General features: G+C 35.2%; 1 protein-coding gene across 1 annotated transcript in view; it reads right to left on the reverse strand.

Moving 5' to 3' along the window:
- The window catches only part of CSMD3 (CUB and Sushi multiple domains 3), a 552,597-nt gene that overhangs the window by 447,984 nt on the left and 77,322 nt on the right, over positions 1-27,291 (reverse strand). The window contains 1 exon segment of the mRNA XM_030444571.1: positions 7,710-7,822. Coding sequence (XP_030300431.1) covers positions 7,710-7,822 — 113 coding nt within the window.

The following is a 27,291-nucleotide window of genomic DNA, read 5'->3' on the forward strand; positions in this document are numbered from 1 at the left end:
AGATTTGCCCAAGGGTAATGAAAGAGCTGTTCCACCATGACTGAAAACCTGATATCTGGAATCCATGAAAAATTATGGCAATCAGTAGTTGTCCCTCATGACTATACAGACTATAGTGGTATGCTTGTCCTAATGAAAGCAAGAGGGACCACCAGAGGCATGATAAACTAGTAACCCTTCCTTTAGTTCCTGGAAGTAGCCTAAAGAACACACTTTTGTAATCAATTTCTCAACACCTGAGGGATGAAGATAACTGGGAACAGTCAGCAGAGACTTACCAAGGGCAAATGAACTTCTTGATGAAATCAGAAGGCATTTAAGGATGTGAAAGGATGCTGTAAGTGGCCCCTGCCTCCAGAAGCAATGAGCACTGTAAGTTTCTCTTGGCCTTCCATAGAAGTCCAGTTTGGGACATGTTGGAACCTAGGAGTGTCTGGCTCAGGTGAATGGCCTTCCTTGATGCTTTCCCATTTATGTATTTAATCAGCTGAACAGCTGAGTATGTATCCAAAAGAAACACACAGACACACAAGACACCAACATTACCGGCTACAGACTGCCACAGGCAGTCCCTTCAGCTGGCAGACACAGGAGGAGATTCATGCAGGCACACATATGGGACTATCTGAATTCACAAGCACGTGTATATTGGTAGATCCCCCAGGTACCAGCACAAACCCACTATCCACATGGCAGCCCTGTGTCAAGATCGCAAACCCACTGAAGTGCTCCATAGATCCCCTACTGACTGACTGGTCCAGCTTGATGGTCACTGGCAGGCATGCAGCACAGCTGCACTTGTTCAGCATGGAATCTCCACCCACTAGATACCTCATCCCAGATTCAGATCCCCTCTGGCGAGTCCAATTGGAAGTGTGATGGTGAATGACACATGCACACTGGGTATTGGAAGATACAGACATTGCCCTCCTCACTCCTCAGTACCAGGCACAAGACCTGCTCCAGCTGCTGAGCCCCTCACTTGCTTAGCTCATTCTGGTTCCTCCCAGTAACTGTTTTTTGTGACACAAAGCATTCCCACCCCAGTGAGTGGCAGCAGAGACCCCTGCATGCTCCAGTAGCTGGCACTGAGACCCCAGCTCACTCCAGTAGCTGATACCAGAGGCCAGGGGCACCCACACCTCCAGTCTGACTCCAGCAGCTGGCACTCAGCCCTTGGAGCCCTCACAACGTGCAGAGGATAAAGAGTGAGGCAGCACTGAGAGTTAAAATAGGATTTAATAAGAAGATAGGACAGATTGTGGTGATCAGGTGCAGGACTCAGCCAGACGGTACTGACCAGACTCATTTTTCACACAGTCATGACAACACTCACAAAATTATGAAAATGCAGAAGAAAAATCACAAAATAGTTTGTGACTTGGAAAAAAACATTAAGACTTTAAAAGACCAACTTAAAGAGAAAGAATAGTCTGAAGTGTGAAATTTTATTGCAGTACTGAAGAATTTAGCGTAAGAACTAACAGATGCTGATACTAAGGGCTCTGTAATTTAGCATATAAAAGCAGAAGAACTAGTGACTGGATGTATAAAATTAAGAATTAAAAAGGTTTTCTTCTAAGAGAGGTAGAATGAACAGTGAAATCAAATAAAGTGATAGTTTTCTTAAATCTTGATGTCTTCAAGAGCTGAATATGTTCCCAGAACTTACCCTTTAGCTAAGTACAAAGTAGTGATTGCAGTATGAAGAAGCTGGTGTGTAATGCAATAAAATTTAAACAGACTAAGTCCACAGGCCTATTTTTCTTTTCTTTCTCTGAATCTATGCAGTAATCGTGGGAACAATGCAACATACAAGCAAAATATTTAAAATTAACAAGCACTAAGGCAATCTATTGGTTTCATAAAGAGTGTTTCCCTTCTGTACTACAGCATTGCAAGTTCTTCTGCCATTAGGATTATCATGGCAGTTCTCCAGTGTGTGGTGACACACAGGCTACACTGGACCAACTGGAAGAAAAAGATTATTTTACCAGTCAATACTCATTTGTTTAATGACAATGTTAAGTATTTACTGACAGAGTGTATTTTTGTAAAGTTGCTTATGATTTAAAAAATGTTGGCTACAAAGATGTCATATGACTGTATATCTCTTCATGATACATGGGAAAGAATAATGATATATAGTTTTACTAGATAAAATATTTGATGTATTTTGACACTTTTAACAGAGTGGACATTTTGTCTGGATTGATGCAAAGTATCAATAACAAGATCAAAAGCAGGATAATAATCTGCTGTTGGTGACCTGCTGGTGTTGATTTGTTGGTCAAATCTGTGCAACTTCTCTTAGTGGAGTTACATTGGAGTGGCATCAATATAAAAAACAATCACTTTGACAAAGGACTAGCATCTTATTTTAAAGCTTACATATTTATTTATTCTTTAAACTTTTTTAATGATTTGTTAACTTATCTTCATTTACTATATCAACTTTTAAATATTGCAAATCGAAATTTTCCCTTTGCCTTCCCTATACCAAGGTAGTTCAGTACTACCTACCAGGTTAATGAATCACCTGAAGGACAGTTCACTAAAGTCAAAGACTGATAAGCATCCTTTATGTTTTCTATTTCCCTGAGCATGCAAACATTTTATTTCTGCATCAAATTCTGGGGAAAGCAGATACAAGTCTATAATCAGGCATTGTTGGGTTGTTTTCTGTCCACACTTATTATTGCAAGACCAGAAGGATATGCTAGATAATTTTACATGTCTTGCAAGACAATGTGGCAGAAACTAATATATTCAGCCAAAAGAAAAAAATTCTAGCACCTTTTTTTCTTTCTTGTTATCCAACAGGTTGAATGGAAGTAAAAATTCAGATTTAACATTGCCTTCTTATGTTTGATTTGTTTGTTAGTTTTAGTATGTTTCATTTTACAAAACAGGAGTTTCCATGCTAAATCTCTTTGTTTAGGTAATAAAAGCATTTTTTATTTTAATTTTTCTTTTCTTTTTGGACTTTTCTTTCAGAAACACTAGGTAAAATCAATTTAGTTCCATTTTTATTAAGGACTCACTGAAGCAAACTTATGACAGAGAGCATCTATACCCAAAACAGCTATTGCAAAAATCTGAACAAACAATAAAAAAAGCCTATAGTATCTGCCATGTAGTAATCCTGATGACAACTTTACAGCTTAAAGTCTGTGGCTTTTACATCTCCAACCCAGCAATCATATTTTTAATGGACATACTGTAGATGATACTCCAACATTAAACAATAATTGATTTGTATTCTTTAAAAAATTTAGAATACATTAGTAGTGATATTCTTAGCTTAATGCAGTTACTTTTTCACAAACCTTTCTGAATTCTGACATGCAGACGAACTAAAAATATATTAGCAGATTTGTTCACATTTTCCGGCTCTAGATCAAATGCCAAAATAGTTTTTAGCACCTGCATCCTAGCAAAATTAAGTCCTACTAATATTTCTGATCTACGTGCTTCAATAATCCTGCATAGCAGCTACCAATTTTTCTTATTTTTCTTAATATTACTGAAATAAATGCATGAGAGGTCCCTAGAAGTCACTAGATGGAAATCCAATTCTGTTAAAAAGCACAATCTGCTCCCTTCTTTCTTCCCTTCTCTCCCCATTACCCATGAAGATGAGATCAGTCTTGAAATTTTTAACATTGCTCTCAGAGCCCTCTCAAAATTTAGTAGAATTACTCAGTTACTGTAGAATCATTCCAGTACAAACATGAAAGCCATTTCGTTATTTATACTGTCTGATAGTTCAATTTTATAATTCAACTTCTAAAATTATGGGTAGCAGTACAAAACACATAAAATTGTATTTTGTAAAACTATTATAAATAATTGCAATTAATTCCCAAGGCATGCAGAGCTGTCACTATAAGAATAATCTACGTATTAAGTTCTTTCTTTCCCAAGATCAATAGTCTAGTACAAGAATGTCTATCATATTAACTAGGAATAACAATGGCCATAAATTCTAGTAGTAATTTGTTAATGAAGTCAATGAATTTAACAATGTCAACTACCTGTTTAAAAGCTGTAAAATAACCCAGCAAGCACACAAGGGAGCACTTTTCAAAGCAGGATTAGGTTCACTGAAGCTCCAAGCTGCTAAGTTGCTTTCTCTCTCAGCAGCTGTGTTTCCCCTCCCATACTTTGAGCAAATAAAGATGCTTAAGTATTATAGAACAACAGGAAATAGAAAAGTGCACCAATACATCTGTTCCAAAACCAAAATCATCCTATCAGAAATAAAATAAAAGGGACACAGCAACACTGTGACTTAGCCTAAACTATCAAATAGAGGATTAAGCATAGCGTTTTTCCTCCATACTTCAGTATCCATATATGAGACACAGACCCTGAAAGCTACTGTAAAAAAATGTGGCAGAAACCTCTTCAGAATCAGCAGACTTGTAACTCCCCCATTTTTCAATCCAGCTAGCAGAGCTGTGTCACTAGATGGTGATGAAATGATAAATTGCTGCTGGTAATTATTGTAGCTCTTGTTTTTTTCTTAAAATCCTTCCTTAATTTTCAATGGATATGACCATTTTTTGTTGGCACTGTGATTCCTTTTTCTCTTGAGTAATCAATTTCAGTTCTATCTCAAGAAATCCTTTTCTACCAGGGGTATAGTGCTATAAAGAGAGATGTATTTCTCTGATAAGTTCTTTCCCATGTAATAGAGAAACCAAGCATAAGGAAGTACGTGCACAATGGTACCAAAGATAACCCAAACAGCTCACTGAGGAAAAGAAAAGGTGAGAGGAGACTAGGAGAGAGAGAAGGCTGGAGGGATGGAGAATAGCTATATAGTGAGGCTTATGATATTGGTGGTAGGAGGCCAAACTGAGCATTTTTGTGGTTGACTGTGTACTTGGTTTCACTGGATGCAATTGCAGGGGCTTGTATAAAATGGCCCAGAATAGTAGTTCTATTGATGATGTAATTTTATATTTTTTCATATACATTTTTATTCTCAAGAGGCCAGAAAAATACTAAGTTCCTCTATATTATGATCAAGGAAGTTTGTAGAAGATTCATATTTCCCACACATTCTGTCAAATACTCTGGAGTCAACTTCAGCTCAACTGCAAGTATGTCAAGGATAGGAGATCAGAGAAAGAAATGTTGCTGGGCTTTGTTTATTTGGGGTAGGGGTAAGTTTGTTTTGTATTCTGAACACAGTAAAGGGTATTGCATTCCATATATAGCCATCTGTCTATGTCAACTGTTCCCAAACATGTCAAAGGAAAGTATTTTAAATGATCACTGATTATGAAAGGTATGTTACTTTTTCTTCCATTCCATACCTGGATCTAATCCCTTCAAGATATGAGATTCAACTGTTCACCCTGCCCTCTTCTGCTACTCTCTATCATTTTGCTTTATTGCAATGATAGCTTGCTAATCATTTCTATCTTAGTTTTCAAATTACATATCCATAATGAAGCACTTAAGTATGTGGTCTGACAGTCAGGGATACTAAGTATGCAGATGTTTCATCAGGAAGCTAGAAAGGAGCTCCTGGGCAATCAAAATTTTTGAAAATTGGATACCAGGTAAAACGAGATCTAAAAATGTTGATTATGGGGTTATACACATTCAGAGAAAGTACAAGAGCACAAATGGAGATTGGCCTGATGTGATTAGCATTTAAATACATCTATTCTCTCATGTCAAGGAATGATGCATGAAATGAATGTAATGTAATGAGTTTTCATTTCTTTGCTAGCTGGATATAATGACAGGTAGCTTCACAGTAAGTCAGAAAAACAGGAACTGAAAGAAAAATCCTCTTACTGAATGAAGCTTCCTTGATACAGCTCTTCAGAAAGTAAATCTGGCTATGGGAAGGGAGACTTCAGTGAACTATAACTCTGAATGCACAAAATAAAACCTCAGATTCAAAAAAGACAAATATCGTATTCAAGGTAACAGGTTTATGTTTTGTTCAAAAATGTTTCTGTGGTTGAAGGTAAAATTTTCCCATGCTTGTCAGTACTTTAGGAGTTTGAGTTCTATTAATCAGCCTTAACTAGTTATTAATCAGCTATTTTAGCCTACATAGGCACTATTTAAGGAGTCAGTCATATATGCAAAGAGAACTCTCTTGGTTATCTTCCATTTTAGGTTTAATCACTCTCTACCATAGCTAAAATGCATAGTACACTACCCCTCAGCATTAGTAGTAAAAAACCTTCTGGCCAGCAATGTATAATGGCAGCAGCAGACACCATATGTAGTGAATCTGAATTTCCCAATTTACAACACCAAATCAATGACAAAAATATGCTACATATTTTCCTAAAATGCATGAGAATTGTGTAATGTATTTGGCACAGTTTAAAAAAAAAAACATAGGAATTGCATAGTACAATTCTGTATAACATTTTCCTAATAATTCTGCTGCTGAACAATGTTACTGAACTCTTGAAAATTTAGACTACAGAGTATCTATAATCTAGCCAAAAGCAATTGTTATGCTTACTGTGAAATAATAGTCTGCAAAGTAGCTATACTCCAGCCAAAACTAGTTACACCTAGCTTGAATTTCTATTTGGTAAATTACCTCCTGCTTATGTGCAAACCATAAAAAAGGAGTGTGTAATTACCTCATTTATTTTCTATAATAACTCCAATGACAGGGAAGGCTTGAAAAGTCTTTTATGTTTTTCATTTCATATCTTGATATAAGTACATATAGGCAAGAATTTCTATATGAATTGTCATTCTAATGCATCATACATGAAGGTCTATCAATGGCTGAAGACATTTTTACTACAGAGTGATTCAGAGCTGTATTTTTATGGCAGCCCTTCATTGCATTACCAGTTTTAGGACACTTTCCTATCTATCAAAGTGTTCCTCAGCTGGTTATGTTCTTACAGAATAGTTTATGTCTCAGATGGGACTGAACAGGGTACAACAAGCTTCTCCAGGGAGTTTACTACATAGCTCCTGGCTTGCTGATGAAGACAGTTAATGGAAAGATAAAGTGCCTTTACATCAATTAAAAAAAAACAAACAAACAACTGAACAGTTTTTGATTATATCCTATAAATATATGTTCATAATCTCAGTGACAAGAAACAGATTTTTAAAAATGGACAAAACATATATTCCAACTGTTCAAACATTACTAAAGTAAGCTGGATCATTAACAAGATACATAGAATACTATGAATTTATGGACTTAGCAAACATGTGCCAACTCATCTACTTCAGTGCCTGTGTGAAAACTGTAGACAACTGTGAAAATTGCATTAGGGAATCAGCTTTATGTCAGTTCAGAGAACTGAGTCAGCACTCGTAAGTATGAGAAAGAATTTCTTCATAAAACTTGCAGATACAAATTCCACTATCTAGTGAAATTCAAGAGTAACTAGTAATGTTTGACAGCAATTTGAATAAGCATACCTTAAAAGGGCCCATAATATTATGATTATGTTTTTCAGAATTTAAAGAATTTGGCATTATTAAAGTAAAGGTCATAAAATATTTGTCTAGATGGGACTATAGGTGGTAGAGTTTTAGATATTTGGACTTCAGGTGTGAGTTTATCCACTGAATGACAGTATTAAAAGCAAACATTGTTTATGAGATAAGGTTATATATGTGTATTTGTATTGATTTTTGTGGGACACTTTGTTTTACTATTTTACAGAGATCCAGAATGTATTAAAAAGTCTTACCTTCATAGTAAACTTTAAAGCCATGAGCACTAACTGCAAAGTCACTTGTCAAGCGCAGTGAAAATACAGATTTTGTGCTTGTCACAGGAGGAGGAAGATGAAATCCTGTTAACCTAAGAAACAAAAAAGCAGATCTTGTGGTTAATTGAAAAATAAAACTGTGTGTAATAGGTTGCTGTTCCAAACACAGTATCATCATGGAAAGGGCAACAGATTTAAAAAAATGCATAGTTTTTATTACCTGAGTAAATTATTTTTATACAATACTTCAAGGAAAAAATACAAGATTTCAGTGGCTTTCATGGACACTGGACCACATAAGGTACAGTGGTTTGAGAAAAGTGTACCTAGTAGAGATTATAGTAATATATACATAGAAACTGAAATTAAAATATGGTCCAGATTATCAGTATATGAAAATAAAATCCTCAAACCAAGCTCTTGCTTAAAGTAGGCTTAATATGAGAGTTACTCCAGGTGGCTCAAGATTAACCATATCCCTATCCATTCTTAGAATAAATTTGCCATTTCCTTTTTTTTTTTTTTTTTTTTTTTTTTAATATATATTCATACATTCATGATCATGTTTTGGTTTATTGTTATATATGAAATATAAAATTCAGTGTACACACTAAAACAACCTCCAAAATTTCTCTAATTGTTAAACACCCACTATAATACACTTATAGTGTATTATAATACACTTAATATAGTCAAATAAGATTGACAGAAACACTGATTTTATAATATATCTTAATAGGATTCCAGAACATTGAATTCATAGGTTGGTCTTGTAGATACTTAAAAAACTTGACCAAAAAACCTAAAAACAAACAAACAAAAAAACCACAAACAAGCAAAAATTTTACTAGAAGAAAAGTTATATATTTTTAATTCTGCTTGACATAAGTACTGCAAACTTTAATAGTTTTCACTTTAATATATCTTCTGCTACTTGTACTGGAATTCAGACTCAGTCTTGTTTTGAAATGTAAGTAAGTAATATTCTGCCATTATCACTATTCCTAGCCTCACCAGAAGGAAGGACAGAGAGAGTTATGAGAAGCCCAGAATTCAGAAGATCGGGGAATTGTAGGTATCAACACATATCCAGCAGAAAAGAAATATACATTTATCCCAAATTATTTAATTGTGTGTAGCAAATACACACAGCTTAGACACACAGATATGTTGCTAGCATGGGAAGCATTATATGTCTCATGAAAGGCACATAATTATTAGAGCCATTAGATATAATTTAGCTTTCAGAGCTGTGTCTTTTATCAGTCATTATCCAGTGTTTACTCAGAAAGCTTCAGTTTGTTTCTTTAATTTGGTTGCTACAATTAAAATTATATGAAAAAACATAGATGTTTTATTTGTGGTTTAGTGCATGCAAAATTAACTAAAATTTTTAATAAATAAAAATACAAAAATAATTGAAGTATCCCAATGCATGAGTAATATTAATTAGGTACTAAAGTGTATTTATCTCAGAGTAAATTTTTATGTAAAGCTATGAAAAGTTATAAATATTAGCTGGGATAGCTTTGCAATTTAAAAGGAAGTACATAGTAACTACAGGAGACAGATATCAGGTAAGTAGAGAAATGCCTGTGAGTAATGTATGTGGATAGATCTGATAAAAGCAAAACTTTAGGTGGGACACATGCAGAATAAACAGTCATCTTCTTATGCTGCTATCATCTGCATATCAAACAGAATTAAAATTCAAATTTCCTGTAGTGTCTGAGGTGGTTTTTTTAATCTACAGCAATTCTCTCTCTTACATTTCATTTGCATATTCCATTCCATTTGCATCAATTTTTTTCAAATTTAAAGTACCTAATGGAGTGATTCAGGTGTCTCTCAACTGCTACATTAAACACTGTGAGGTATCTGAGCCATCAGCTCAGAGCTGGTAGATAAAACACTGCACAAACGTGAGACCTATAATTTTCTGGAGAGCTAGAGGCCAGAGAAGATCCCTTAAGGACCCTAGATGTGTAGATGTGCCGACATATTAGGTTAGGAACTGCAATTACCCTTTATAATCTACCACTTTGGCAAAAGATTTTACACTAAGGCAGGTGGGATTTCTTTTTACTCTTTTTTTTTTTTTTTTTTTTTTTCTTTTTCAATTCAAGCAATTGATACTGAGTCCTGCGGTGAGAAACCACAAGAAAATGTCTACAGACAATGTCTAAAAGACAATGTCTGCAGAACTCTTATATTGAAATATATGGCTCAAGTCTTAAAAAAAAAAAGTTTGAATTGTAAGGTTCTGCTAGAGGATTTGATTGAGATGGTGTAGCTCAACTACAGAGTGTTCTCCAAAATACTACAATGAGCAAATTTGTAGATTTGTAAATACACTGCATATTAATAGTTGCATATGTCTCTTGCTGGTTTCTTAGCAAGCTTGTAAGGTACTTTACACCCACAGAAAATCTAGGCATGTGAATCTTCTTCCTATGAGTAACTATATTTCAGCATATGCTGGAGTTTCACCAAGAAAGTGCATAAAACAGTGAACAGCTGAATCTCCGTTTTCCATTTTTAAAAGTGGATTTTAAAACACTGTTACTCCAAGAGTGTTTATAACCTTTCTCACTCTCTTTTTAAAACTATTTTATAATTTAAAAAAGAAAAATCACTTGTGGTTTCCAAGCTCTACAGGTTCAGACTGAAAATTTCAGATGTTTTATGATGATTTGTTTTCTGCTTTTACTGTAATCATTGGGATAAAGATGTAATCATATATCAAATGAACTTCTATGTGCAGCTTGGACTTCAAAGTCACAAGCCCTTAAGGAAAGACAAGCTACCAACTGCAGGACCAAATTAGAGCATTATTTTCATAATTACAAAGTTAAAATGATTGAAGGCAGTCTTGATTAGTCACACAAAATTGCTGCTAGATAAACTGTTTACTTGCAATTGCAATATAATAAATGAAATTACAGCATTTCCTCATTGCCTGTATATCTAAAATAATTGCTGTTTGACAAAGCATTAATTACCCTTTCAAATATGAAAATAAAAAAGAGGGGGGGGAAGGTGTTCCTAATGTTTTTAATTTTTTTCAGGCTCACAAAATTCTAGCTTTTCTACAGTCTGTTACCAATTTTCAAAGAATTATAGAATGCTTGGGATTGCCTGGGCCCAGATTCAGGACCTTGAACTTGGTCTTTTTGAACTTCATGAGGTTGGCATGGGCCCACCACTCCAGCCTGTCAAGGTCCCCCTGGATGGCATCCCTTCCATCCAGCATGTCAGCCACACCACCAGCTTGGTGTCATCAGTAAACTTGCTGAGGGTGCACTTAATGCCACCATCCAGGCTGCCAATAAAGATGTTAAACAAGACCAGTCCCAACACTGATCCTTGAGGGACTCTACTTGTCACTGGACTCCACTTGGGCATGGACCCATTGACAGCCACTCTTTGGGCCCAGCTGTCAAGCCAGTTCTTTATCCACTGAGTGATCCATCCATCAAACCCATATTTTACCAGCTTGAGGACCAGGATGTTGTGCAGGATGGTGTCAAAGGCTTTGGTCAGGTACATTAGGTAAATAATGTCAGTTGCTCTTCCCTTGTCTACTGATGTTGTGACATCAATATTGCGACTTCATAGAAGGCCATGAAGCTTGTCAGGCATGATTTGCCCTTGGTCAAGCTGTGTTGATTATACCTCTCCATTATTCTTCTGTTCCAGCAGTGCTTCCAGGAAGATCTGCTCCATTATCTTACCAGGCACAGAGGTGAGACTGACTGGCCTGTAGTTCCCTGGATCTTCCTTCTTTCCCTTTTAGAAAATGGGGGTTAAGTTTCCCCTTTTTCAGTTGGTGGGGACTTCACCTGACGGCCATGACTTTTGGAATATAATAGACAGCAGTTTAGCAACCACATCTGTCAGTTCCCTCAGTACCCTGGGGTGTATCCCATCGGGTCCCATGGACTTGTACACTTTCAGGTTCTTCAGATGGTCAAGAACCTGATTTTCACTTAAAATGGGCAGTTCTCAGGTCCAGTTGAATTATGTCAGTTGCTCTTCCCTTGTCTATTGATGTTGTGACCTTTCCATAGAAGGCCACAAGGTTTGTCAGCCATGATTTTCCCTTGGTGAAGCCATGTTGATTATAACCAATTAATCACCTCTCTGTTATTCTTCTGCTCCATCAGTGCCACCAGGAGGATCTGCTCCATGATATTACCAGGCAAAGAAAATACAGTTCATCTAGAATATTTTAGTTTGGGTTGGATAGTATCCAAGGAGACTCACCAAAAGATCTTTCAAACTAACAGTAGTCTTCCACTTGATCTCAATAAACTTTTGATAAACTCATAGGAAATGAGTTCTAGGCTCATCCAAAAGGTGTAAGAAATGTTTTTCCCAAATTCATATAAAATATTGTAGAAAGTAAAACATGTGAATATGTCAACTTATTATAACTTTGACTGTAAATTTAGAAAGAGTATCTAAGTCCATCCATTCTTACTTTTAATTTGATCTCCAAAGTCTGATCTACTCTTAATGTCACATGGATAAGATAGATTTGGAAAAAGAATAAGCATAAGAAGAAAAATGCCAACAGTTTTATTTTTGTCTCCTAATACTAAACAAATATTAGTTTCTGAGGACTCTATCATCTTATTTAGATATGTCACAGCATTTGCTTATTTTGAAAAAGTTACCTTGTGTAATAGACAATCAAGTCTGAATCTAATTAGTGTTTACATTTTTGGTTGTGCATGTGTGCATGCATTTGTACATGTTGAGAAATTACTAAAGGTGTTGAGTTGCAGCTGAGAGTATTTTAAGCTTCATCTGCAACATCCTGGTAAAATTCAACAGATAACTGGTCTTCCATTTTTCCTTCCAAGGAAACAGTTACCACTTAAATAGCAATAAAGTAAGGAATTTGAAAGTTTCTTCAAAAGAATTCCAATTCAAATAGGGATAGGAGTAACCCCCACACTTTTTAAATGTCTATTCAATCAGTTTAAAATAAGTAAATAAAATTTGTCTTAATAGCTTATAAAACAAACAACACTGAGCAGAAGTGGCTGACTGGATTCAAAGCTTACTCTCACTGAAAACGTTAATAAAAATAACTCATACTTTCTTCAACAATTCATTAACAAATTGACATATGATTTATGAACTAATTTATTTTTGTCAAATGTTAATTTTTCCCTGTCAAAATGCAAAACTGCTCATGCGAGCTGTTATTTTAAAATAATGATCATAGGTCAAAGCTTAGCATTTTTAATTGAGCAGCTGCTTTGAACTAAACAATAAATTACTCATCAGATTCTGACACAATCATTATATTCTTTACAAAGAACATTTCTAAAAAATGCCACCATCCATTATCAGTATGATTTTAGCATTAGAAGTGAAACAGAATTTATAGTTATCTTTTCTATAAGTCAATAATTTTTAATAAGTAAAGAATAGCAAGAAGAACTTCAAACACTGAGAAAGAAGAACCAGATATCTTACTGTGATGCAAATAGTCTTTAAAAATCTGTAGGTGAGGATTTGCCTGTTTCTTGGATAGAAAAACTGATCAGGACAAAACATATCAAACCTGTTACTTTTAGGGCCCTCAAAGGCCTTCTAAGTCCTTAATGTAACAATTTTAAAAAAAAACACCCTATGAAACAAGTAGTATGGTATTTTAGCCTCTAGCAGCTAGAATATTATGACAACATCATTCATTCTCCTCATCTCCTGAAAGCTAAGTTAAGAGACACAGTACATTTTATCAGAGTTTGGAGCTTTATAAATAAGAAAGAAGGGATGGCTGCTCCCCGCAGTTTTAACAGTGACTTCACACTGGTTTTAGTAATTTGCACACCCCTCTGAGAATTTGTTCATTTAACCACCCTGATGAGAACTAATCCATTAAAAATAAAGCCAGGTCAATTCAGTAAGCAAAGGGATGCATATCCAAAAAGGGAAATGCCTGATGAGTGCCTGAGCCCATGGAAATGAAAGGAAGGATCACACAGCAAAAGTCAGAGGAATATGGGATCTGGATGTGCTTCTCTAAGTGACAGCTTTAAGATGAGCTCAACTATCTTTTGTAAATCTGCCTTAGTGTGTGAAAATTCTACAATATGGAAAGGAGAAATGCCATCTTTTGCTTATTAACTCTAGGTGCCAGGAACTTCCAGAACATCTTCAAATAAATATTCTGTGGAGTTCTGGAATTCATCCATAAGCAAAATGCCTGTGACATTATCACCACACATTACTTCTGTACAGAGATGAAGCTGCAACTGCAAAAAAAAAAAAAAAGCATGAAGGAGGAAAAGCTGTACACAAATACTTCAGAATCTATGCTTTTCATACAAAAAAGTCACTGGTTTAGATATAAAGTCATCACTGAGTAACAGCAACAAACAGAATAAATCCTATCAATTCATCAGCTAAATTAGCTGGAAAACAGACTGCATTTGCTCAAAAATAATTAAAAAAAATCCCCACTGACTGTATTTAATTCTTTTTCTTCCAGAATACTTGCACTCTGAGTCAAAAGCAACCTACTTTTCTGATAATCCACTGTTCACTTTAAAGGAGAAATTGCAGAGTATACAGCAGAAAGCCAGAGAGGGAAATCCAGAGGGTGGTAGTGGAAGTTATTTCTCTTCCAACACTGTATATTGCTGTCTTCCTCTAGAGAGGTCTAGGGCATATGTGGCTTCAAGGCAGAGACTGAACCCACTACAGTGGAGGAAGAAGTATAAAGGCTTCATTTTTGACCCTTTCAGTGAGAAATTAAGCTCTCAATTTCCCATACCCATTGTGAAATGCTCCTGAATGGAGGTGGGTAGAGAAACAGCAAAATTTAAAATTTTCATGGAAGGGGAGGGATTCAGAACACAGAAAAAAATGGGGAAACAAAGGGCAACTGAGACACTGAAAACACAAAGTGAAGGAGAAGGAAGCCAGGATGTAATAAGAAAAATAATTTGCAGATCTAAAACTCCAAGACATACAATCTTTTAAAAAAAGCTGTGAAACTCAGGACTCTATTTATACCACCAATCCATAAATGAGATCCTACAAAAATCTTTATAAAACCAGAGTAAAGGGCAGCAAATTAATCTAATCATAATCTATATGTAATCAATCTATATACTATGTAAGTATAAAGAACATAAACATTTTCAGTCTGATAGCAGGTAAGTAATTTATACTTTATTCACAATCTTATCTAAAATTATGAAGAAAACTTCTAGCAGGAAAGTGAAAATCATTTTTAAGAACATTGAATTTGATTTTGAAATAGGAAATAATGTTCCTTTTCCAAGGAGAAAAATCTAAATTAAAAATGTGGACTTGGAAAATGTAGATTTTTCTTTTTCAGTTTTCTCCTTCATCTACAGACAATCAATGCATGTGGAGTTTCTTCCCCTTTCACCCACACAAAACAAAAAGGAGAAGACTTTCAAGGAAGCAAAAGCTCCCTGTAGTATGATTAAGTTTCAGATTTTGAAAAAAGTATTTCAGTAATTAAGTATAATTTTTGAAAGTGACTGCTCTCTTCAAATATATCCTATGATATGAAATGAAAAGGAAAATATAGTAATCATGAGAGGAAATATTTGTTACCTGACAGATAGTGAAACATCTTAAATACAGTATAACATAAAAGAACAATGTCAGGTACCTTGTTCTAACCCCCACTTTTAGAAATCTTCCCCTAACTGATCTAACGAAAGATAAATCTTTCCAGAATTAACAAAGCTTTAAAGGAAATTCTCAAAATAATTATTCTGTTCATCCCTACACTACACTATACTACAGATTTGTAGTACCCATTGGGAAGTGAATTTAATACAAAACTCATTGTAACCCATCAGCTTATTCCCACTAATTTCTATGGCCTTTGTGTCACACATTTCATTCCTCTACAAAACAGCTCTGAACATCCCTATCTAAATACAGCGGGTCTATATTTGTTCAGTAGATGAAAACAAAACTTTTACAAGTGACCACACACATGAGATCACTTGAAACCAGAACCTATCTGAAGCAGACTAGTTAGCAAAAAAACTACAGAGCTCTTCAGTTTTAGTGATATAATTTTCCCCTATAATAAACATGGCATACCAAAAGTCATCGATGTTGGGACAAAATGCAGCAAATGGCAAAATGGACAAAATGCAGTCTGTATTCCTGCATATTCCTGTATATTCCTGCATATTCTCTAACTTGGAGAGAAAATGGATTTGATGGATGGACCACTTCGTGGATAAGGAAGTGGCTGGATAGTCATACTCATATAGTTGTAGTCAATGGCTCCAGGTCCTAATGAAGAGTAGTGATGAGTGGCATTCCTGAAGGGTCAGTACTGGGACTGGTGCTGTTTAACTTCTTTGTCTGTGATACAGAGATTGGAATTGAGTGCACCTTCAGCAAGTTTTCTGATGACACCAAGCTGTGTGATGTAGTTAACATGCTGGAGGGAAGGGAGAGCATCCAGAGGTACCTTGACAGACTTAAGAGGTGAGCCAACCTCAGGAAGTTCAAGGAGGCCAAGTGCAAGCTCCCACACCTGAGTCAGGGCAAGCTCAAGCACAATTACAGGCTGGGCAGAGAATGGATTGACAACAGTTCTGATGACAAGGACTTGTGGGTGCTGGCGCAACCTGTTCCATTTTCTCCCCACCCTCGTGCTAAAAAATTTTCTCATAACATCCTGTCTAAATCTACTGTAATATAAAAACATTGCCCCTAATCCTACCACTTACAGGCCCTTGCAAATATATATACCTATATTTATATATATACATAAATATAAATATAATAAATTTACTACAGCCTTCCCGTAGACCCTCTTCAGGTACTGGAAGGCTGCTATGAGTTCTCCCTGGAGCCTTATCTTATCCAGGCTGAACAACCTCAGTTCTCTCAGCCTGACTTTGTAGGAGAGGTGTCCCAACACCCTGATCATTTACATGGCCCTCCTCTGGATCTGCTCCATCAGTTCCACATTCTTCCTGTGTTGAGGGCTTCAGAGCTGGACACAATATTCCAGGTGAGGTCTTAACAGAGCAGAGCAAAGTGGCAAAATCACCTCTCTTGATCTGCTGGTCACACTTCTTTTGATGAAGCCCAGGATGTAATTGGCCTTCTGGTATGCAAGCACAACTCTTGGCTTATGTCCAGCTTTTCATCCACCAGTACCCCCAGGTCTGAAAACCCCCAGGCTTTCATTCACCAGTACCCTCAGCCCCCTGGTGCAGGGCTGGTTTCCTAAACCTCATTCCCAAGCCTCTATTGATAATGCAGATTGTTCCAACCCAGGTGCAGGACCATGCACTTGGTCCTGTTAAACTTCATGGGGATCACTTGGGACCACTTCTTCAGTTTTTCCAGGTCCTTCTGGTTTATTGACAGCACCACTCACCTTGGTGTCATCCACAAACTTGCTGATGGTGCAGTTGATCCCCCGGTCTATATTGCTGATAAAAACATTGAAGAGTAACGGTCCCAGTACAGAACCCTGAGGGACACCACTTGTCACTGGTCTCCATCTGGACTTTGAGTCATTAACCACTGCCATCTGGATACAACCATCCAGACAATTCCTTATCCACTGAAGAGTCCACCCATCACATCTGTATCTCTCCAACTTGGTGAGTATAATATTGTGGGAGACCATGTCAAAGGCCTTGCAGAAGGCCTTGTTAGAATGTGTGTGTTATTTTAATTCCACATATGAATAATTTTTACTGACATTTAAAAAAAAAAACAACTCTCAGTAAACAGATAGTGGAGTAAATACGATTTTTTTTAGGGGAAATAATAACTACTGCAATTAAGAAATCTCAAAAGAAAAAGTGAGTCAGCTACCCACATCCCACATTTCATACCAACATAAGCATTTATTACTTTTTACCACTAACTGATGAAGACAGTAAAACCAAAAAACTATGCAGGAACTTTCAGACATTTTAATTGTCCCTGCACCCAGTATAATTTTTTTGAAACCACTGAGGTACGTAATGCAGTGTCAAATGAAGAAAAATCACTCTCAGGACACAATCCATTTAACAGAGCACATGGTGAATATGTTTTTTTAGAAGACTGAAGATTTCTTCTGCCTTCTTTCTTGGAATTCTACCTGTAAATTCAGTACTGGGAAAAACTGACCACTCTGCTTAAGAAAACACATTTTTTTTATTTAAAAAAGCAAGAGAAACAACATACAAAATTGCAGTAAATTTGTTCATGTGTTCAGGGTTATAATTATTAAAAAAAACAAACCAAAACAGTTTCTACTCTGTTTTTGAAATGGCTTCTTCATGGCTTAATAACAGTTAAGTAATTTCTTACAGCTGCACCACATAAATCAGTGTTAAGAACCACTGCCTCATAAATCTGGATTTTCTTAGCATAATAATGAAACCTGGTATCACAGCATGTTGATAGATAACCTACTGTGGTTTTAAACAACAAGAAAACAATGTCTGGGAAAAAACCTTGGGGAAAAAAACCAGATTTAATTTCCCTAAAAGAACACTGGGAAGCTGTAGTCACATAAAGATTAAACCTGCTTTACCCAAAACACAGGGAAAAAGCATCTTTTAAGTCCTCCACATAAAACTGAACAATCATGTCAAATGTAACTTCTAGGGTCAATACCCCCAAATCTGCTCCAAGGATCTTGCTTATACAAGTGCAAATACTATGATATAAATAGAAACTTGTCTAGATAACTTAGTTGAGAGCTTTTTGTAATTTTATTTAAGGCCATTGTGAGATCTTTAAAAAGTTACCTTCAAAAGTAGTAATTTCACAGATGGAAACCACAAATAATAAAGTCAGAAAAATTATGAGAGGAAAACTTGTTAGAGTGGGCAGGACAGAGACATATACAATGATTTTGCTAAGGAACATGGAACGGGATAAGAAATAAATTATAGACAATAGTTTGTGAGAGCAATATTGTGTAAAGAGGAAGGTACAAATACATTCAGAGCTTGTTTTTCATGGGAAAGCCTAGTCAAATAAATTGTTTTTAATTCTAACTTTGAAAAAGAGATGGATCTCACATTTTATTTTTTAATTTATCCATTAACATGATTATAGAATTTATAATACACTCCAAGAATGAGGCATGTACATAATATTTATATGTGGAAACATAGTATATTTTTAAAATAACACTATATTATTTTGTTTGAAAAAAAAACAAACAACTTACTTTGAGGTTTACTTAGTGAGTAATATAATTCTTCATAACTCTGAATGCTGTAATTTGGCCAATCAAGAAGTTTAGATGACTTTCTTTTTCTTTTTTTTTTTTTTTTCCTTTTTTTTGGCTTGGTATGGATAATTTTGTTAATTTTATACTACAAATATTTTTTCAATTTTATATTTAAATATCTTTTCACTTCCTATAATCACTGAAATCATAGAGGAAATGAAAATAGAAACTATTTCAGCCATGATTCATTTTCACATGTCTGCTCGGGTCTCCTATGTTTACAATGGCACTGGGACTAGGCAAAGAATACTTCAGTAATTATTAACAGCCAAATGATTATGAGAGGTAATTACCTTGATTAGCATGGCACTGTAGCTTTTTCATCCAGGTTGTATTTATAGACTGTTACAGAGTGTATACTGTCTATGTCTTAAGGTATATGAAGTCAGTAATCTAAGAAATTACTGTTTCAAATTAAAAAAAAGAAAAAACTATACTTTCACTTAATTTCAGATTTTGCTATGGAAGAACATTCATGTCAGTGGTTATCATTTGAAAATAGTGTCCTTTAGTATTTACTGTTGCCATTAAAATGTATAAGACCTTCTGCAACTTAGCAAGAGACATACATAATAACAATATGAAATACTTGATACTATACCCTTCATAGCATCTTTCTTCTCATTCCTATCATATGCTACTTGCTGCTTGCTAAAATTTCTCTTTTTGATCTATTATTTCTTCCCAACATTCTTCATTTTATACTTAGTGTTTATTAGCTAGAACATCACATCAGACCCTTTGCCTTTCACTTTTTTCAACACTCAATATTCCATACAAAAATATGAGCTCCATTCTTTGTACATAGGTGCTTGTTATTCTGGGGAGACTTTTCTCATCAACAACTTTAATCACCTTGTGAAAGAGTATTAGAGAAAGGTCTATCTGCAGGCTTTAGCAATAGATTTCTTTATTGCTTTCTTCCAGGCCATAAGTAAAAACAAACAGCATTTGTCCAAGAAAAGTTTCCTTTTGTATGGTATAAGAAAAGACCTGTATGGCACATGTACAGAAAGGAGCTATACCGGGAACAAGAAAACCAAATCTATTTTATCTTGGGGGAACTCCTAATATTGTATAAAACTGCATGAAATTTACATTTCTTTCTATGCATCGTTTATTTCATATTATAAGGAAGCAATATTTAACTCCCAAAATTAATTCAGTCCTTTTTACAGACGTTCTCAAGCTACATTTCCTACACACATTGAAAACTATATGTGTAGTATATGTGTTTTACAGTATAAGAATGGAGACACATTGGACTCATCTACTTTGGTTAAGACCATATAAGAAAACTGCACAAATGTGTGACTGAATTTGTAAATCCTAATGAAAATGGTATTTCTGCATAATTACTTATTTCAGTACATTTAGGTCCTGAAGACCTGCACTGACTGCAGAAGAACTGACAGCAGATTTGGAGAGGACTTTTTTTTATGCTGCTGACACTTAGAAAGAATCTCTGGGGCTTGGGGGTTTTTTGTTGGTACTTTGGTTTTGGTTTTGCTTTTGTAAACTGTGCTGCAGATCCAGGAATTTCTGCTATACTTTGACATTTACTTTTACTTAGATAACATATTTTAATGTTACATAAAAAATTTGGATAAGAAAATATTTACTTCAAACTGTGCAATATAATGTAACTTATAGGAACCACTTTTCACTAATAAGCTGCTGCATTCACAACACAAATATAAGAGGGACAGAGGAAAGTTCTCCCGTTCAAGCCTTATGCCTAAATGTTACTTAACTGTAATAAATGTACATGTAACTTATAAATATGTATTTGCACAAACACTTACATGTTTCTTTTGACTTTCTGCAGACATTCCAGTTAAAGGAGAATAGTAACACCTTTCTTCAAAAACAATAGTCTATTCACGTAGAAAGTAACGTTCAGAGATTAGTTTATTAATAGTATATGGTTGTTCTAGATACATCCTGATCAGCGTATCAACTTTATGAGGTATGTTTATTGATATAGTCAACTGCAACAATACAACGTGAATTTATCAACTGGTTTAAGAGTGACCTTTCTGCCATGTAAGCAAGTCTAAGTTAGAGATCTCCATCGTGGAATAAATCGTTCCCATAGACTATAACTTTCTGAGACAAGATTATTATTCTTCTCCCTTTTATAGCTGAAAAAGAGGTGGAAGACTAATGGCCCCAGATAGTTTGTGCTGGCATCCTTGTGTGGTATCATCTATCTATCTATCTATCTATCTATCTATCTATCTATCTATCTATCTATCTATATGTTGTATATAAGTCATCTTCACAACAAAAGTCAACTTTGCTTCCTAGACTGTTTCAAATCCCATAAAGCAATTTAGCAATGCAAAGAAAAATTAATAACCAATCTTTAGCAGAGCTGGTTCTCAGGGAGGTAACACTCACCTCCTTATAAAACTGGTATATGCAGTATTCATCTGCATAATGCTGGTTACCAGCTTTCCCAAAGATAATAATTCTTGGAAGTTGTAAAAGCGGATTTTCTTGCATTACATGAGAAGTCAAGTAGACAAACTTGTCCAATATATATCGCCTACTTCAAAGCAGCCAAACTGGCCATCCCAGTTACTTCAGAGAAAAATATTCCATGGATGCTGATAATGGAAAACTCTCTTCCTAAGGTCACTCAGCAGAAAGTTGCCTCCACTTTCTAATAATTACCAAAATTTTTCTTCTGGTTGGCTTGTTTTTGTTTAGTCTGGTTTTAGTTTTAAATAGTTTCCATTTAACTTTGGACTTCCTTTCTAGCTAAATGAATGTCTAAGTATTGTTTTCCAAGGATGTTAAAATCTTGGCTTTTTTGCAACAATATGAGCCTAAGTTCAAAAGACCAATTGCATCTTTTCTGGACAAGCACTTTCTTTTATGAATTTTATTTTTTTAAAATCTTTGACTTCCATCAGGTATTTAGAAATTAGACATATCAAAGTATTCCCAAGAGCATACAATTGATGTGAGCTTTCAGCTTTGTATTCATAATCAAAATGTAAAACATTTTATTTCTTCAATGTATTTTCTTCATCAAACAAACTTTTCAAATTAAAAAACAAATCTCCATTTAAATGACTTGCCTGCTCAGAACTCATCTCTCAGAACTGAATATCTGATTAACATTAAACTCTGCAACATTTTTTCAACTGTTAGTTTCTTTTATCCACATTTTTTTGTATTTATTGCTGCACATCCCTACTCATGTTCTGTCTATTTTAAACATTCTACATATCTTATGTTTACATCTTTGCTGGTTTTATTTTTTTGGTTCTTTCAATAAAAATTTTCTTTTTTAGATTCATTCAGTTCTATTAAATGTCTCACCATTTTCCACTTCAATAGCTGATTCAGTGTGTCTTTTCCTTTTTTAACTGTCATTGTCCCCTCCTTTAGCCTGCACTAGACTTCTTTTTAATTTCTGTTTCCTTATCTCTTCATTGGTCTTTGACTAGCACTTAAATCTTTTTATATTATCTTTTTTTATAAAGAGAGAATGTCATCATCATTGTTTTTGTCCACTAGGAAATCTCTTTCTTATCTTTCCATGCAAACAATGGAGGAAGCTAGAGAACTGTTCTTTGTTCAAAGAAAAAATCAAAGACTTAGGGATAAGCAGTCTTAAGGTGTTTCCAAAGTGCTGAATTCTTAATCTGATCCTATTCAACTCACAGCTTCTGCTCTGGTTACCAGTTTGGACAGAAAGCGAACAATGGTGAGAGAAGCGCATATGCATAGTTCACAATAAACAGTCAGGGCAGGAAAAAACCTCAAAAGAGCTACAGTTGCTTCTGACAATAAAGGAAACTTTTTGAGGTTCAGTACAAGGTCCACTGTCTCCCTATCAACAACGTTTGGTATACACCAATATCCAAAGTGACGTAAATAGGGGAGCAAAAAGGAAGCTTTTTATTTTTTCAGTTATCAGGGTCACTTGGGAGTGAAGACCCGAATGACTGCAAATAATCTGCTCTGACATGTCTTAAACACTTAATAACCAAATAGTGAAATAAATTTTGTCTCTCAGATATAAACTACAGCCTTATAGAGCTGCTATTTTTTTCTGTATTGTATTAGCACTGAGTCTGCTAGCCTGAGCATGTTATGTTAATAAATGTGCAGAAAGGTACACAACTAACTTGGAGGATGACTATAATAAGGAGATTTGAAATGGCAATAATATGAACTAAATGATAAAAATACTCGGAAAAGGTCTTTATGTGGTTTAAGTAAATAATGCATGTTCATATGACAATGAACTTAAAAAGGAGCAGATATATGAAGTAAAATGGAGATACATACAACAGAGCTTGCATTCAGAAAGGAGAATCAACACACTAGCATGACATTTAGCCCAGATAAGACTTCAGCACTCCTGTACTACATCATATAGTAAAGTAGATCACCTAAAGACAAGTGGGAGAGGGAAGAGCAAGGAAAACAAGTCTTCAAGTCAGAAAATTCTGCAAGTAGAAACCCTGACATAGCAAGATTGGAGGAAGGAGACAAAGTCAAAATAAAAAATGGTGGCTTTCTGTCTTCTGTTTTTTTGATGAGAGTTAACGTGACAAAGATTGGAACACTTGCAAGCAAATAATAGCACAAGAGGTTAACCCCCAAAAAAGTAAGGCAATGAGTTTGGCTGGGAGATCATAAAGGATGTAGCATAGAAATAAACCTTCACAAAGCATTAAGGTTAAAGCTGTAAGGACCAGAAGGAAAGAGTCTGAGTCACAAGAAAGGGTTACTGTAGCTATCAGGGTGTGATTAGATGACACATAACAAGCTGGAGGTTGCACTGATGTTAGCAGCACAGCCTTATTGCTTTCTATTTGACCCAGACTTGTGTCTATTAACAGGAGAAACACAATCAGCATAGTTAGAATAAGAAATGGAAAACCAAGCAGAGCTATGAAATGAAGGCAGTTCCTGCAGCTGCCAACATTTATTCTTTTGCCAACCTTTCTTCTTCAAAGAATTTCTGTAATGTAATACTGACAACATAGGACACATGAGATATAAATTATAATTCTGCCACTTTAAAAATTTAAAATTTTGCAGGCAAAATCTAGTTTTGTCAGAAATATATTTTCCCCTTTTAAAATTGGAAATTGTTAGTATTTTACTCAGTGCTATCTAATTTTTTAAATAAGAACATAAAATTACTAAGGTGTCTCTTATTTTACTGTGGGTTTTTTTTTGGTTGGCTGGTTTTGTTTTAACTTATCCTACATCCTGAATGTTTTTAAGTAAAACCGTGGATGTAGAAAGAAAGGTAGATGATGCATTTCAGCACTATAAAATAAGAAAATAATGTAATTTATTTATTGAAAGTATACCTTAAGTTTATGGCTAGTTTTGAGCTAAAACACAATGTTTGATTAAGTTGTAAGTAATACTCAGCAAATTAATAATGGAGAGAAAGGTATCTGACAATGCTATCAGGCCAGGAAGAGTCACACTGATGGTGTGAGAGCTGGGTGCTCAACTCACCCATGTGGGTGTACACTTAGAAGCCAGAATAAAGCTGGTAAGGTTACACTAACTACTCATCCTGCTCCTACTGTGCCCCTGAAGCAGGGCCAACTCCTATGGCATGGTCAGAGGAGCCAATCTGGCATCTTGTCCTGGCATGTCTGTAAGTTTTCCATGTCCTTCTCAGCATAACCTCAGCCCAGTGCCAAGCAAGCAGCCAACTCTCCTGCCTGCAATGCTAACAACATTTAATATGAATTAATACTAAGAACTTGTTGCAGTTTTATATATTATCCAAATTTTTATCTCTGCTCTTGATTAGATAGGAAAGAACTAATTCCTTTCTTCCAAAGGAAGGAATTTTAATTTTATAAAAGGAATTTATATAAATATATATATTAATTTATAAAAGGAGTTTTAATTTTATAGTCAGTATCACCTATTCTAAGTTATTCCATGTACTATAAAAGTAGTTTAGTTCTATTGAAGTTTATTTTTGAGTTTATTCCTCTGTTATGTGACGATGTTTTCTTTTTTGAGCAGCTTGCAATACCATAGCCAAAGTATGAGTATTTGTTTAATACCAAATTCTAGTCTTCGGAAGTACTAGAGTAAAGAGAGCATTCCCCATTACATATAACACCAGGAGCACTCTGAAATCTTCAAGATCTAATTATTAATCTTCTGATAACTTTTTTTCTCTTCAAGCAGCTAGGAAGTAAAAGTGTCAGACTACTCAGGGAGTCAGATGTTTTAGAAGAAAATGCTTCAATAGAGAAAAGGCAGTGGATGTCTTCAGTAATTTCAGTGAATTTCTCCTATACAGCTCAGAAGCACTAATTGGGCAACCTGTGCATTTGATTCTTGTTTTCCTCAGTGGGGAATGCAGATTAAAGGATGATTCATCTTGCTAAAAAACAAGACATTGGAAAAGATGAGTATTGGCCCACCTTTCAAACACTGAGAGTATTAAAGCTTCCTTCCATTCAGATTTCCTAAGTGAAGATTAGCCAGGAGTAAGTAGAGGAAATGTTTTAATTAATCCAATTAAGTCTTTGGACACAGTGACCACATCAACATTTAAAATTACCTCTGCAGATAGATGCTGGTCTTGTAGTCTCTCAACCACAAGCAAAATATGTATTTATCAAGTGTTCAAAAATTCCAGTGTGTGCCAGTTTCTCAAATATCCATAGTACATGATTTGTGGATAAAAATATTCATACTGGATTTCACAGTATTTCCAAACTCCAGTACTATGTCTGTCCTTTATAAGACCACACTTAGTGAAATTTTCTGATGTTTTTAACAGAACATTCAGGTAGATTTGTTATGTTCTAAATAATTTAATTTTGAACTGTAAAAAGTATATAATTTTGGCTACTACAAAACTGCCTTCTGAACATAAGCATATGAAAGAACACAATGAGACACATAGACACTGTACTGAATTAGATTTTCCTAGATTTTTCCATGCACTGTCGGGTCTCTAAGCAAAACCTTCCTGGCCATGACCAGCTTCAGCGGGGAATCCCTTCCACCACTGCCCATGGGTCCTGGGACTCAGTTTCAGCTTTTCTGTCCCTGTTTCTTTGTGCTCACAGCTGGACTACTCAAAAGGACACTGGACCTTGTGCATTGCACTCTACACATGTAGAGTGTTGTCGATGGACCCTGTTACCAGCCCCTGGTTCTGCACCCCTGTTCAGCCTCTGCAGGATTGTGCCCTGTCAGTGAGAACAAGGACTGAAAGGTGTCATTCTCCTCTCCTGGTTTGTTCCTCACATGAAACAGCTCTGCTCTTGACATTCCCTAATATATGGCAGTTGCTACTAAAGCAAACTATTTACAAGTTATGCTCAAAAATATTTTCATAGTATGCAAGATGTATCATCAGATTATTCCATTTGGCTTTTGGAAAGCAGTTGATTTATATGATGTTTTATCAGTTCAAATCATGCCTTCTGTTAACTTCATTTAAAAGTGACATTTCTTATCACTAATGCAAACAAAGCTCTTGTTTCTCCAGCTGAGTATCCAGAAAATCAAAAACATATTATTGATATGCTTCTTCAAAAAGCTTAGCTGGTATTATTTATCTTTTACTATTTAACATAAAAATCCTGTTCCGTTTTTTTCAAAATTCCTACCTTTCACATAATTTTTCTCACTGGAAATGCAATCCTTCTACTGAGAATAATAGCCAGAAGTATTAACTACTTTCAAAAAAAATGCATCCACAAAATTGCATTTTAAAAGTAAACATATAAAAAATAAAATGTAAGTAAAACAATAAAATGCACTGTCATGCTAGAAAGAAAGTTTCCACAAGCAGCTACACCTCAGTAAAACCTTAAGCAAAAACCTTCTCTATAACAAAAAATATAGGAAATATCAACTAATTATTTGCTACAGCACTCTGAGAAAATGAACATCACCATGAAAGATGTAGTCAAGCTTGCATAATTTCACAATCACAATTTTTAAATTTAAAACCCAATGATCCAGTCATACAAATTTGTACTACTTTTTCTACTGCATTTTCACACTTGCAATATCTTCTAGTGTCTTGCAAAAATAGTCTATTTCAAGGCCTAAGTCCCTAGCATTTTTAGTCATTCTTACTGTCTTGCACTTATTCAGAAAGTTGTTCACATACATGCTGAAATCATGATTTTGAGTGGATTCACCAATAGAGGTCTGCAGTAACAGTGGCAGCCTCTCTGGGCTCCTCCATGTAAATTTTATCTTTTGAGAAATCAGCAGAAAGGAATAAAACTGCACATTCTTGTTCTTGTGAGAAATAAC

This window comes from Calypte anna, chromosome 2, assembly GCF_003957555.1.
Source record: "Calypte anna isolate BGI_N300 chromosome 2, bCalAnn1_v1.p, whole genome shotgun sequence".
NCBI classification, from domain to species: Eukaryota; Metazoa; Chordata; class Aves; order Apodiformes; family Trochilidae; genus Calypte; species Calypte anna.